This window comes from Kogia breviceps, chromosome 15, assembly GCF_026419965.1.
Source record: "Kogia breviceps isolate mKogBre1 chromosome 15, mKogBre1 haplotype 1, whole genome shotgun sequence".
NCBI lineage: Eukaryota > Metazoa > Chordata > Mammalia > Artiodactyla > Physeteridae > Kogia > Kogia breviceps.
Window position 1 is genome coordinate 72962639 of NC_081324.1, and position 12513 is coordinate 72975151.

Consider the following 12513-nt stretch of genomic DNA (forward strand, 5'->3'; position numbering starts at 1 on the left):
GAGCTCTCCCCACTACTGTAGGCCGCCGTTCTGTACTGAGACATTCTTCCATTCTGGAATCTACTAAGCACCAGAGTGAACATCAAACTCAGATCATCTTAATGAAGTTTAGCGCTCGAAGACTGACACTGTCACTTCCCAGCTATACCTGGGGCAAGTCACTTAACCTCTCTGAGTTTTCCAATCCAGAGTAGTTGAGAGGGTTCATAGAATGATGATCTTAGGAGCTCACAGGTGACCTCAGGGCCACTCAGCCACTGACCCTGGGCTGGATTCAGATCCCAGGAAAGGGCTCTTGAACACGAGGGTCCACTGAGTGTTTTTAAAGGGTTAAATTCTTGGATTTTACTACCTCCACTTTATAAACAGGGCAATCTAAGTTCACGGAGGTGAAGGAGCTTTTCTAGGAAGTGGTGGAGTTGGGATCTGAACTCAGGGAGTCTTGGTCCAGAGCCCATGCCCTTAACCACTGTGCCATGACAACCACCTGGCTCACAGAGGCTGAGGCTGGTGGGTATGGCGGGATGTGCAAAGCACACCTTCTCTTCCTTAAGCAGGACCTGGACACTTACACACATGCCCTCAAGGCTGCCCTCCTGGATTCCTGGCAGGAGACAGCCCCAGCCCCTCGCACTGCCCTCTGCACCCTAAGGCTCCACCCACCCAACTCCAAAGCAGTACCTTTGCCCTTCCAATGGGCATGGGCAGCAAAGCCGATGTGTCCGCCATACTTGCGGTTGAACTCCGCCATGAGGGCCTTGTAGGGGTTGCGGATGAGCAGGATGGCCGCGTCGAAGGCCTCGATCTCCTTCTGGCCACTCTCGTGCGTCTTGATGCAGATGGTCCTCCCGCTGCGCCAGTGGTCCCGCTCACCTTTAAACCCTTCCCACAACCAGGGGGTTAGGGAATGTGGCACTGAGCTGAGGGAGACAAGAGGTCCACCCCACCCCCTCCTGGACCCCCTCAGGAATCCTCAGATGTTCGTTTGTCCACTCATTCACTTACTCACGTACTTACAGAACACCTACTACATGCCAGGCACTGTGCAGGGAGAAAATGATTTACAAAAACATCCATGGGTCTTAGTTTTTGAGAGCCAGATAATTTGAATAGTGACATAAATGAATGTAAAGTCACTGCCATGGTTAGAGCTACAGAAGAGGAGTAATCATGCCTACATGCCACGAGAGGGGCCTGACAGTGATGTGCTGGAGGATTCCTCTTTGGGTGGAGTCTACATCTCCACCCCACTGATGCTGGGCACGCCATATGACTTGCTTTGGCCAGTGGATTGAGGGCGGAAATGGGTCTCTGCCAAAGTCTCAGGATGCATCACGTTTCTGTTCACTCTTGTGTGTTTCTGCTGTCACTGTGAGAAGGACATGCCCTGGAAGCCTGTTGGTCCCAGATGGTGAGAAACCCAAGGAACAGACATGGGTCCAACCTGCAGACTGCAGCTGAGCAGCCCAGCCAGCCTGGCCAAGATCACTGACCTAGTCAGGCAGCATCCAGAAAGACTTCCTGGGAGAAGAGGTGCTTAGGCTGAGAACTGAAGGATGAGGAAGAATTTACCATCCCAAGTGAGGAGGGAAAGGTGGTGGGAACAGCAGGTGCAAAGGTCCTGTGGTGGGTGGGAAGAAACGTGTCGCACATGAGTGACTGGTACAGGAGAGCAGAGGGCAAGAGGGGGCTGTGATGAAGAGTTTTAGTTCTGGACCAGAAAGACTACACAGCCCTTAAAAGGATTAAGCAAAAGGAAGGAGGGACCTGATCAGGTTCTCATTTCAAAAGCTGAGGAACTGAAAGGCGTTCTGGGTAGCTGGAGGATGCTTCTATAGCACCGACTCCGTGCTGGACACTGCTCTGAGCCCTTTTCATGTAGTAGACAACTGATCCTTTCAATAATCCTTTGAGGGTTTTATTTGATAGATGACAAAACTGAGTCCCAGGGAGAGCAAATAACTTGCCCAAGTTACAGAGCTAGCGAGAGGCAGAGCTAAGGTTCAAAGCTAAGCCATCCTGCCACCCAAGACTGTGCTCTTCTCCATCTTGGCCTCCCATGCCCATGAGAGTTAAGGCATTTGGATGGACTCTTCAAAGCCAGTTAGAATGCTAAGGTATCAATACTAGACCTTCAAGACACTGGCTGTGTTTCCAACTCAATGAGTGATCTGGGACATCGTGTCACCTCTTTGGGCTTCAGTTTCCTGTATGAGGTGCCCAGCATACAGTAAGTGCTGAAGGAATGACTTAAATGCAGGGAAGGTCCCAGGCACATAGTAGGTGCTTGATAAGTGTTTAACGTTGGCGGAAGCAGGTGAGGTACCCGGGACATGATACTCAGGAAATGTTTGTGGGATGTAAGTGAAGGGAAGGTACTAAGCACAGAGTAGTTCTCGATAAACATGCGTAGGTGAGCTGAGCAGCACATAGTAGGTGCTCAGGAAGGGCTATTCCCATGCCCTCTCAGGGGGTCCTTCCCGAGCTCCTGCCCCCGTTCCTTGTTCCCCTCCGCCTCCTCACCTTTGTTGTAGAGAGAACCGTCAAAGTAGTAGCTGCCGGTGTAGAAGCCGGTGGCCAGCTCGATGAGGTGGCGAGCCCACGTGTTGCCGGCACCTGGGAAGCTGGCCAGAGCGATGAGCTGCTTGGACTTTGCTGGAAGGAACCTTCTGTCCATGCAGCGGTTGTCTGCAAAGGGCAGGGCACAGACAGGGGTCAGTGGCAGGGGCACATCAGAAGGAGCCTGTTCAGAAGGGACCAGGGTGTGAGTCCCATCCCTGCCACTACCCAGCTGTGCAACCCGGTGCTTTCTGGACCTGTTTCCTCATTTGGAAATGGGAAAATGGTTATATGAGATAATACATGAAAAAGGATAAGCACATGGTAGGGATTCAATAAAAGTCAGCCAGGAGGGTGAGCCTTCTCTCCAGCCTCAGTTTCTCCCCTGTCCCAGTGAGTCTCTTATCACCCCCACACCTGCCTCCAGATTAAAACTCACAAATGCCATCCATCTGCATGGGACTGAGTCCAAGGTTTTTATCTTGACCTTCAAGCCCCGTGTGGCCTGGCCCTTACATCCTCGCAGGCTCACGCCACCCACATGCTCTCCCCTCAAACTCCCCCACCTGCCAGCCACTTGGTTCTTTCACTGTCTCATTCGTGCTCTGCTCCTTCCTGACCTGGCAGCTTCAGGTGCGCTGGTCCCTCAGTCTTCACTGCCTCCTACCTGCCTTTGACTGCTTATTATCCTGCTCTCTGCTGAACTGGACCCTTCCTTCCTCCCTCCCTTCCTTCCTTCTTTCCTTCCTCCCTCCCTCTCTCCCTTCCTTTCTTCCTTCCCACCCTTCCTTCTCTGACTCCCTGGGCTATCATCAGTGTACTATGTCCATCTCTCTCTCTTTCTGCTGCTGTAATTCAAACAATTATTTGTTTAGTCAGAAACCCTGCCCACATTGTCCTTTGCTGATTCCCTGGCACTTTCCATACTATCTGGCATCCATCTAACCATCCATCTACCCATCCATCCATCCATCCATCCATCCATCCATCCAAGAAACATTTATTATCCTTACTTGCTTCCTCACAATAGCCCTTCAAGGGAAAAGTCTGAAGTCCTAAATTTAAATTCCAATTCTACCACCTCCTTGCTGGATAACCTTGGAAAAATGATGGATCTGAATAAACCTCGGTTTCCTCACCTGTAAAATGGGAATGCTGATAATGATGACATCCTGGGGGTTGGTTAGGAGGGTTAGAAGAGAGAATGGGTGTTGAGTGTTAACATAGGGCTCACGTGCTGTGAGCTGTTAGTATTGATGCTGCTAGCCAGAGACCAGGTCTCTTCCCCGCCATGCACATTTAATCTGTTTGTTCAGAAGAGAGCAGATTTTGGAAAAAAAACAAACCCAAAAGCATCTTTATCAAGCCAAGTAGGTGTCTGGGAATGGTTTTCATGGGAACACATTACAAAAAGGAGCCTAGATGCAAAACTTTCTGGAGTGTGGTTATGTTTTATATTTTGACAGGGGTGTGGATTTCATAGGACACAGTTGGCATCAAATAGTACACTTAAAATGTGTGCATTTCGGGCTTCCCTGGTGGCGCAGTGGTTGAGAGTCCGCCTGCCGATGCAGGGGACACGGGTTCGTGCCCTGGTCCGGGAAGATCCCACATGCTGCGGAGCGGCTGGGCCCGTGGGCCATGGCCGCTGGGCCTGCGCGTTTGGAGCCTGTGCTCCGCAATGCGAGAGGCCACAGAGGCCACAGCAGTGAGAGGCCCGCGTATCGCAAAAAAAAAAAAAAAAAAAAAAAAAATGTGTGCATTTCGCTCTATGTAAATACTACTTTAAAAAATCATAAGCAAATATTGAATTATAATTAGTGATATGCAGACTGAAGTGTAATGATGTTTGCAACTTACTCTGAAATGCATCCAAAAATAAAAATTGAGGGATGGAGAAATGGAGAGATGTATGATAAAGTAAACAGAACAAAATGTTGACAAATGTAAAATCTGTAGGATAAGTCTAGCAGGTTCACTGTGTAATTCTTTCCATTTTTTTCTGGAGGTTTGACATTTTTTCATAATAAAATGTTGGGAGAGAGAAAGAACCTGGCCCCTCAAATTCCCCGGAAAACAGAATTCTCCATTCAAATACTGCCTGGGCGGCGAGGATAAAGGTGGTTATTTTCAGCACTAAAAAGGAAGTTTATTTGGTTCTTAAGCTCCACAAATCGAAATAGATGCTGGAGGCAGTGTTGTATATAATTTTGGAATCAGACAGACCTGTGTTTCGATCTAGGATGATCATGGCCTAGTTGTGTGACACTGATCAAGGCTCTTCACCTCTCTGAGCCTCAGTTTCCTCACCTGTAAAATGGGGCTAATAAACCTTACAGGATGAGATGGATAATGCATGTGAAGTATTTGCAGTATATGTTGAGAAGCTGAGATTAAGAGTGCAGGCTCAGGACCCAGATTGCCTTGGTCTGAATCCCAACTCTGTTCTGTCCTAGCTGTGTGACTCTGGCCAAGCTACTCAACCTCTCTGTGCCAAGTTGCCATATTTGTAAAATGGTAATAATAACAGCACCTATGTCATTGGACTGTTATGAGGATTAGATGAGTTAATTCAGTCTAAAGAGCTTAGACAGAGCCCGGCACACAGTAGGTACTCAATAAATGGCAGCCATCGTGGATCAGACTCTTGGCAGCCTCATGAACCACATGACTCTCAAGCCACCCCAGTGTGTAGGGCCTGCAAGTGTGACATGGGAAACTGAACACCAGTAATGGCCTGGGGCCTGGCACTGGGAATGAACAAACCCATCAGTCAGGGGCTATTGAAAAGGCTCCAGGGTCAGTTCTGTCCACATCAAAGCTGTTCATGGTCACCGGATAGTTAAGCTGTGTATGACCCTCCCCCCAAGCTGGGGTAACACAGTTCTGTACAGAGTAACCAACACTTCCTGGAAACTAACAAACACTCATCCTTCCTCACCAGAGTGTAAATAAAGCCAAGGGCCACACTAGCTAAAGACATTTCTGCTCACTGGGCTCTTAGCAAGATTCAGCTGCCATGGAAGCAGCCGCAGTTGGCCACCACCACCACCGGTACCCCCATCAAGCCAAACAGGGGACAGGCTGTTGGTGAAGCAGCCACTAGCTCTGATAGCACCTTTGTGCAAATGAGATAAAGGTTCCCTCCCCTTCCTCTGGGCAGCTGTGCTGCCATCCAGAGTGCACGGCATGACAGGAAGAGCACAGGCTGGTTTTCAGGCATTACTTTTCTTCTAGCACTGCCTGTGCAGTGCTCAACCTGCCTGACCGTATATGGCAGCCTCGCTCCTGGGAGATGAAGAGGAGGCCTAGCCCAGTGGTGTTGTGTTAGCTCTCCAGGCTTCAGCGGGTACGGGGAGTGTCCTTGGCACTGTGGGCTAGAGGTTTCTAGCAGGGGCTTTGGAGTCAGAGACCTGAAAGCAAATCACTCTTGGAGATGTGTAATTATGGCCAGTTCTCAATCTCTCTGAGCCTCGGTTCTCCCATCTGTAAAATGGGGATGCTATCATCTGATCATAGGCTTCCCATCATTCAATGAGATGAGGCTTGGCATAGGACTGCACATCGTAGGTGGACAGTTTTTTCAGATATTGGGGTAATCCTTCCCGGGTTTCCTTTGGGCTGAGCACCCTAGCAAGGCACCTTTCCAAGTGCCACCACCGTTCATGATGCCTCCATCAGGAGAAAAGATTTTCATCTAGAAATATTATAAACACTATGACCTCAGGCAAATCCTTTACCTGTTCTGAGTCTCAGTTTCCCTACCTGTAAAGGTATAATGACTATTCCTGCCTCACAGGAAAGCTGAGGGGAATCAGTGAGAAAATGCATATGAAGGACTCAACACTGAGTCTGGCACAAAGAAAGTCCCTAAGTGCCACCATCACCACCACCACCACCACCATCATCATCACAGTCTGGTACCCCAATAGATGGAAGAGGAGATAAACATTGAGTGTGGGTTCCACTAGCGAAGGAAGAAGGATAAAAGTGGAAAGGATGAGTGAGACTGAGACAGAGAAAGAGAAGAAAAAGTTATAGGTAAATTTGCAGAATCCTAGAATTGGAAGGCTAACAATCTACAGCTTCATTTTACAGATGGAGAAACGGAGGGCCAGGAAGGGGATATGACTTGCCCAGGATCATGCAGTGGGTCTGTGTTGAAGACTCAAGTCTCCTACTCCCGGCTCCGATGTTTTCCCATTCAATCTCACAGCCCCCATTACAGGAAGAGCCACCAAGGGGGTCTTCAGTATAAGGGATAGAGATGAAGGTTTTCAGAACCGTCTCCCCACCTTGCCGGGGGCCCTCCCCCCATTGCCCATGCAGGATCTCTAAGCCTGGCTACGCTCACCAGCCCTGCCTCTGCCTCTGCCCTCTGCTCTCTGGCCTGCACAGATCTCTTGCTGACAGGCTGGCTGCAATGGACTGGCTGGAGCATCTCTGGGAGGGAGGCCGCTGGGAGAGCTTCTGGGGGTCTGCTGGGCGGGGGTGGGGGGGACCTGGCTTACCTTGGACCTGCGTCTGATACACAATGAAGTAACTGGGTGTCCCACAGCTCTCAAACTCCTCCGCGCTGCACTTCTGGGCACAGAGCTGTTCGTCCTCTCTCTCGTGGAGGGGAAATCGCGTAGTGGGGAAGCCACAGTGGCAGGCGGTGCCCGCAAGGGCTGCCAGTGGGTACTCCTGGGGATGAAGCGGGAGAGAAAGGGGAAGAAGGTCGCCAAATCCCTGGACAGCCCAGACTCTGGATGCAGAACAGGATTTGCGTTCCAATCGTCCCCTTCTCCATCACTCTCCCCAACTCAAGGGTCCCCAAGCTTCATCAGCAAGGTTTTGCCCTATCTGCGTACCTCCTGTGCTTTTATATTTTCCAGCTTTTTTGAGGTATAATTAAGTAAAATATTGCATCTATTTAAGATGTGCGCCTTGATGTTTCGATGTATGTATACATTGTGAAATAATCACCACAATCAATCTAGTCAACACACCCATCGGAGGGAGGGTGACGCAAGAGGGAAGAGATATGGGAACATATGTATATGTATAACTGATTCACTTTGTTGTAAAGCAGAAACTAACACACCATTGTAAAACAGTTATACTCCAATAAAGATGTTAAAAAAAAAAACCCACACCCATCACCTCACATAGTTACCATTTTCTTTTTTGCTTTCCTGTACTATAATTCATTTATTTGTTTCCTTATGTGTCAAGTCACTTTTTAAAATTTATATATATATATATATATATATATATATATATAATTTTTGGCTGTGTTGGGTCTTCGTTGCTGTGCGCGGGCTTTCTCTATTCAAAGGAAACTATATATTACTCCTGGAAGTAGTACTGGTAGAGAAGTATCATTTCCATACATTTCCATACTGTAAACCCCAATACTACAGAAACAAAACCATGTGATTAAATTCTAACTAGGCACTCTGCCTGGCAAGAACTTGAGCCTGGGGTCGACTCTGTTTTTCCTGCAAAAGGGAGATTAGTTGAGGGGAGAGAGGTGTTAAAGATACTTTAGCACTGAAAAGCAGCTTCCTCCTGGAGGTCTGGAAAGAAAACTGAAAAAGAAAAGTTTTTCTTAGGGCCATGCATTATACCAGAGTAAATCCTCTGCGTCTGACAGTGATATGAAGCCCATGCTCTGGGAAAAGCTGTCTGAATCCTTTCTTTTAAGCCAAAGAGGATGTTGATACCTACGTGTAGCCACAGTCTTTGCTGGGAGAGCTGCTCCTAATTGTTTCATCTGTTCTATGAAAGAGCTAAGTGGGAGCAGGCTGGACCTGAGATTTGGAGGGCACTGGACTGTCCTTTGTCCAATTTGCCTCTGCGAAGACCCATGAAGCTGAATTCTCCCTGGTAGCTTGTCCAGGAATAATCTGGTAACAAACCAAGGTCATACCGCCGTGGCTGGTTCTGGTGAGCTTTGCCACGGTAGGTAGGTTTGGTTTATTTCTCACAGGTGTTAAATATGAGCTACAGCACGTAGCCAAAGATCAGAGAGATGCTGATACGCAGGTGGGTGAACGTGGGCTGTGACTGATGGTATTTTCTACCCGGTGACCCGTGTTGAAGCCTCCTCTGACACCCTAAGTCTTTCAGACCCTCCACCACTTGACACAAGCAGCTCTGGACCCCTGTCCACTTAATCCCCTCAGTTTTCCTCCTGTGGCCCCCTAAGGAGATTAGAAGAAACTAGAAGAGGGAGGTTTGCAGTGGGGCCTTCCTGTCCCCTCCCACCCCACCCACGCAACCTGCCCACACCTTTGCTTCCCTCCAGTCCTATGTATAGCTGGACCCTCTTCCATACTGGTTTGCCCTGTGACCTCACTGTCTTGTGTTTGTCCTCCACCTCCAGCTGATCTGTAGGTTCCTCCAGAGCCCTCAGGACAGAGGAATGTCCACCTGGAGGGGATGCCATGGGAGGGGGATTCCTGCCCAAGAGAGAAAGCTGGACAAAAGGTGGTCAAACCTTTATTCTTATGGACATCGCCCCTGACCTTCCAGGATGCCTCTTGGGAGCAGAGCAAGCACCCAGGAAATGCTTGGTGACTTGAAGTGGCCTGGCTGCCCTTGAGTGGTTCCTGGAAGCATCTCTGTGGGGTCTCTAGGGTAGCTCAGAAGTCAAGAGAATAGATTTGGTGTCAGTCCCAGTTCTACCACTTGCTTGCACTGTGAGCTTGGGCAAGTGACTTCATCTGTCTGAGCCTTGGTTTTGTCATCTGTGAAATAGGGATGAAAATTCCCAACACCTAGCTTTGTTGTGAGAGGTAAACTGTGTGACCCACGGGGCAGAGGGCTACATGGAGGAGGTGCTCGGTAAGCGGCAGTTTCTGTGATGATCCTTTCAGTCTTCCTGAGACACGCTTTGTGAATGAGGAGCCTTGATGAAAGAAAAGCCAAGCAGGATGACTCAGAGCAGGTGGGGGCGTTCAGCAGTTGGGGTGCACGCTGAGCACCCAGGAAGAGCCACGAAGTGGGCCCCCAGCATCATGGAGGATAGATAAAGACCATATCTTGTTGACTCTGCACCCCCAGCACTGAGCACAGGGGCCTGGCACAAAGCAGGTTCGCATCAAATATTAGCTGAGTGAATGAATGAAATGGGTGGTTCTCCTTTGGACCCTCGTGTAATTAGCTCACCTTGAGCGAAGGAGGGAGCTCCTCAGACATCACTGAATGCCAGCGATGAGCCTAGCTCTGTGCTGGGTATTGGGAGTGGTCACAAAATGTTTTAGGCACAGTCTCTACTCTTGTGGCGTTCCCTGTCTGGCTCGGGAGGAAGGATAAACAGTCACCCATCAAGGATCCCAGGCTGAGAAAGGATCAGCCAGTTGGATCATCCAGTCCAACTGCTATCCAATGTCCAAAGTTCCATATGCCACACCTGCCCTGCCTCTGCTTGCATACCTCCAGTGATGGGGAACTCACTCTGTCCCAAGGTGGGATCGTCCTTGCCTTTACCTGGCAATCTTCTACTCATGCTTCTCGGCCCAGTTCACATGTCACCCTCATTCCTGAGCAGTCCTCACTATTAGAACAAACACACTTCTTTGGAGGGAAAGAAATGGGCCCCATGTAACTCCTACCCTTTGGATCCACATGAAACAGTCACATTCCCCCCATGTCACAGGTCACAGTAATGACCTCCCTCATCCTAGCTGGGCTGCTGCTCCTCCAGCCAAGCATCCCGTTCCTCCAGCTGTTCCACACCACCCTCCCCAGAGTTCCGTGCACAGAACCTGGCTCACCTTCTCTGTGCAAAGGTCCACACACTTGTCCACAGACATGTTGGGCATGGCAGCCGTCACGGGCAAGGCCAGGGAGAGGTTGTCGGGCCTGCGGAAGCAGCCTCGGAAGACTGCACTTCCATCTGGAGAGACAGAGGGAAAAGAACTAGTCAGATGTAGGCTGGGAGAACCACCTTCTGAAGGAAGCACTTATAAATTGAAGTCCAGAGAAGGCAAGAGTCTCGCCCAAGGTCACGCAGTGAGCCACAGTGGAGACTCATGAGCTAGAAAATTCAAAGAATGACCTCAACCCTGGCATCTCTGTCAACAACACAGGTCACTGAGATGTTCTCACTGGGCCATATAATCCCCTTTTCTTTGTCCCCATTCCTATGTCTCGCTTTCTCATTCTTGGTGGTGGCAACTTTTCATTTAGGGAAATGATAGATGCCATGGAGGATTTTCGTGATCTCATCAGGAGAGGGCTGGGCATTTGAGGATGGAGGGAAGCAAAGGGTCCAGAGCTCTCCTGCTCCTCCTTCCAGCACTGGGGTGCGCCCTCTCCCTCCCATTGTCCTGGGCTTTAGGGGAAAAACCGGGGCCTCGGGAGTCTGCCCCACTCAGTGCTATAAGGGACTGATTTGTTGGAGAGATTCCCTTTAAGATAACCTTATCTGGAAACATCCCAGCTACGCAACAGCAAATTCAGAAGATGTTGCTATCTCTTTAATAGAAGTCATCCTCAAAACAGTACTCAGAGATGTGGTCTTCAGCTGGGTCTACTTGAAGCTGAACCTGAGACAATGTTTTATGGCTTCTCAGGAGAAGCAGGACAGGGCAGGGGAGGAGCTAAGTAAGCACGTGATCTTGGCTGGGTCCCACCTCTAGCCTGGAGGGTAAACTGTACCACAGAGTTGGTCCCATTTTAAGGAAAGGGGCCGACCTTGGCCCTATGTGCCCCCCTCCCCAACGTCTGTCATTTGGAAGGCTGCTGGGGCAAGGGTCGTTTTTCAGACAAGGGGGCAGCTGTGAGCCATTGGTGGTAAAGAGGATTTGGGTGGGTACCCTTTGCATCCATTACAGGTGTACACAAAGACTTATCGATAAGGATGCTCACTGCAGCATTTATTTAAATTAACAGGTGAGAGACTGGAAGCAACCTTGCTGTCCAACAATGAAGTACTGGACAAATAAAGTAGGGATTGACAACACAATGGGATTCTATGCCCCATCAAAAATAATGATGTTAAAGGTTACTTTAAAGAGATGAAGATGTGTTCAAGATAGAATGTTAAATAAAAACTGAGACCACGAAGCTCCACATATTATAAAATATCAATTGTGTCCGCAAATTATCTCTCAGTGTAAATCTCTGGAGGGACATAGACTAATACGTTAACAACCACGGTCATCTCTTAATAGCAGGTGTGATGGTTAAGTTTTGTGTCAACCTGGTGAGGCTATGGTGCCCAGTTGTCTGGTCAGACATTGGTCTAGGTGTTGCTGTGAAGGTATTTTGAAGATAGGATTAATATCTACAGTTAGTTGACTTTTTTTTTTTTGTGGTACATGGGCCTCTCACTGTTGTGGCCTCTCCCTTTGCAGAGCGGAGGCTCTGGATGCACAGGCTCAGCGGCCATGGCTCACGGGCCCAGCCGCTCTGCAGTATGTGGGATCTTCCCAGACCGGGGCACGAACCCGTGTCCCCTGCATCGGCAGGCGGACCCTCAACCACTGCGCCACCAGGGAAGCCCTACAGTTAGTTGACTTTAAGGAGACTTAAAAGAGATTTCCCTCTAAAAAGTAGGTGGGCCACATTCAGTCAGTTGAAGGGATGAGGGAAAAAAAACGAGGTTTCCCAGAGAAGAAGGAATTCAGCCTCCAGATGTCAGGCTTGCCAGCCTCTACAACTGCATGAGCCAATTCCTTAAATCAATCTCTAAATTTATATATTTGCATATATCTTACTGGTTCTGTTTCTCTGGAGAACTCTGATAGGATATAGGCAATTTTTATTTCCACCTTTTTGTAAAACTCTTTTCGAACTTTTTCGACAGTGCATAGTTATTTTTTAATGTAATAAAGACAAATATAAAAAATTATAAGTGGCCCCTGGCAAATTTACCTAAAGACTCATGGTGCCCATTTTAAATTGGGTTCCACTGTTCTCAAATCTGAGCTGTATACACTTTTCTAGAAGCACAGCTTTCAC

General features: G+C 48.9%; 1 protein-coding gene across 4 annotated transcripts in view; it reads right to left on the reverse strand.

Annotated features, from left to right (window-relative positions):
* Window positions 1-12513, reverse strand: part of WSCD2 (WSC domain containing 2) — a 99327-nt gene that overhangs the window by 7811 nt on the left and 79003 nt on the right. For all 4 annotated transcript variants that reach the window (XM_059039377.2, XM_067015663.1, XM_067015664.1 and 1 more), the window contains 4 exons: window positions 10323-10444; window positions 7071-7245; window positions 2524-2688; window positions 682-882 (listed from right to left, as the gene is read on the reverse strand). In XM_059039377.2, the coding sequence (XP_058895360.1) occupies window positions 682-882; window positions 2524-2688; window positions 7071-7245; window positions 10323-10444 (663 nt within the window). The remainder of the gene's footprint in view (window positions 1-681; window positions 883-2523; window positions 2689-7070; window positions 7246-10322; window positions 10445-12513) is intronic.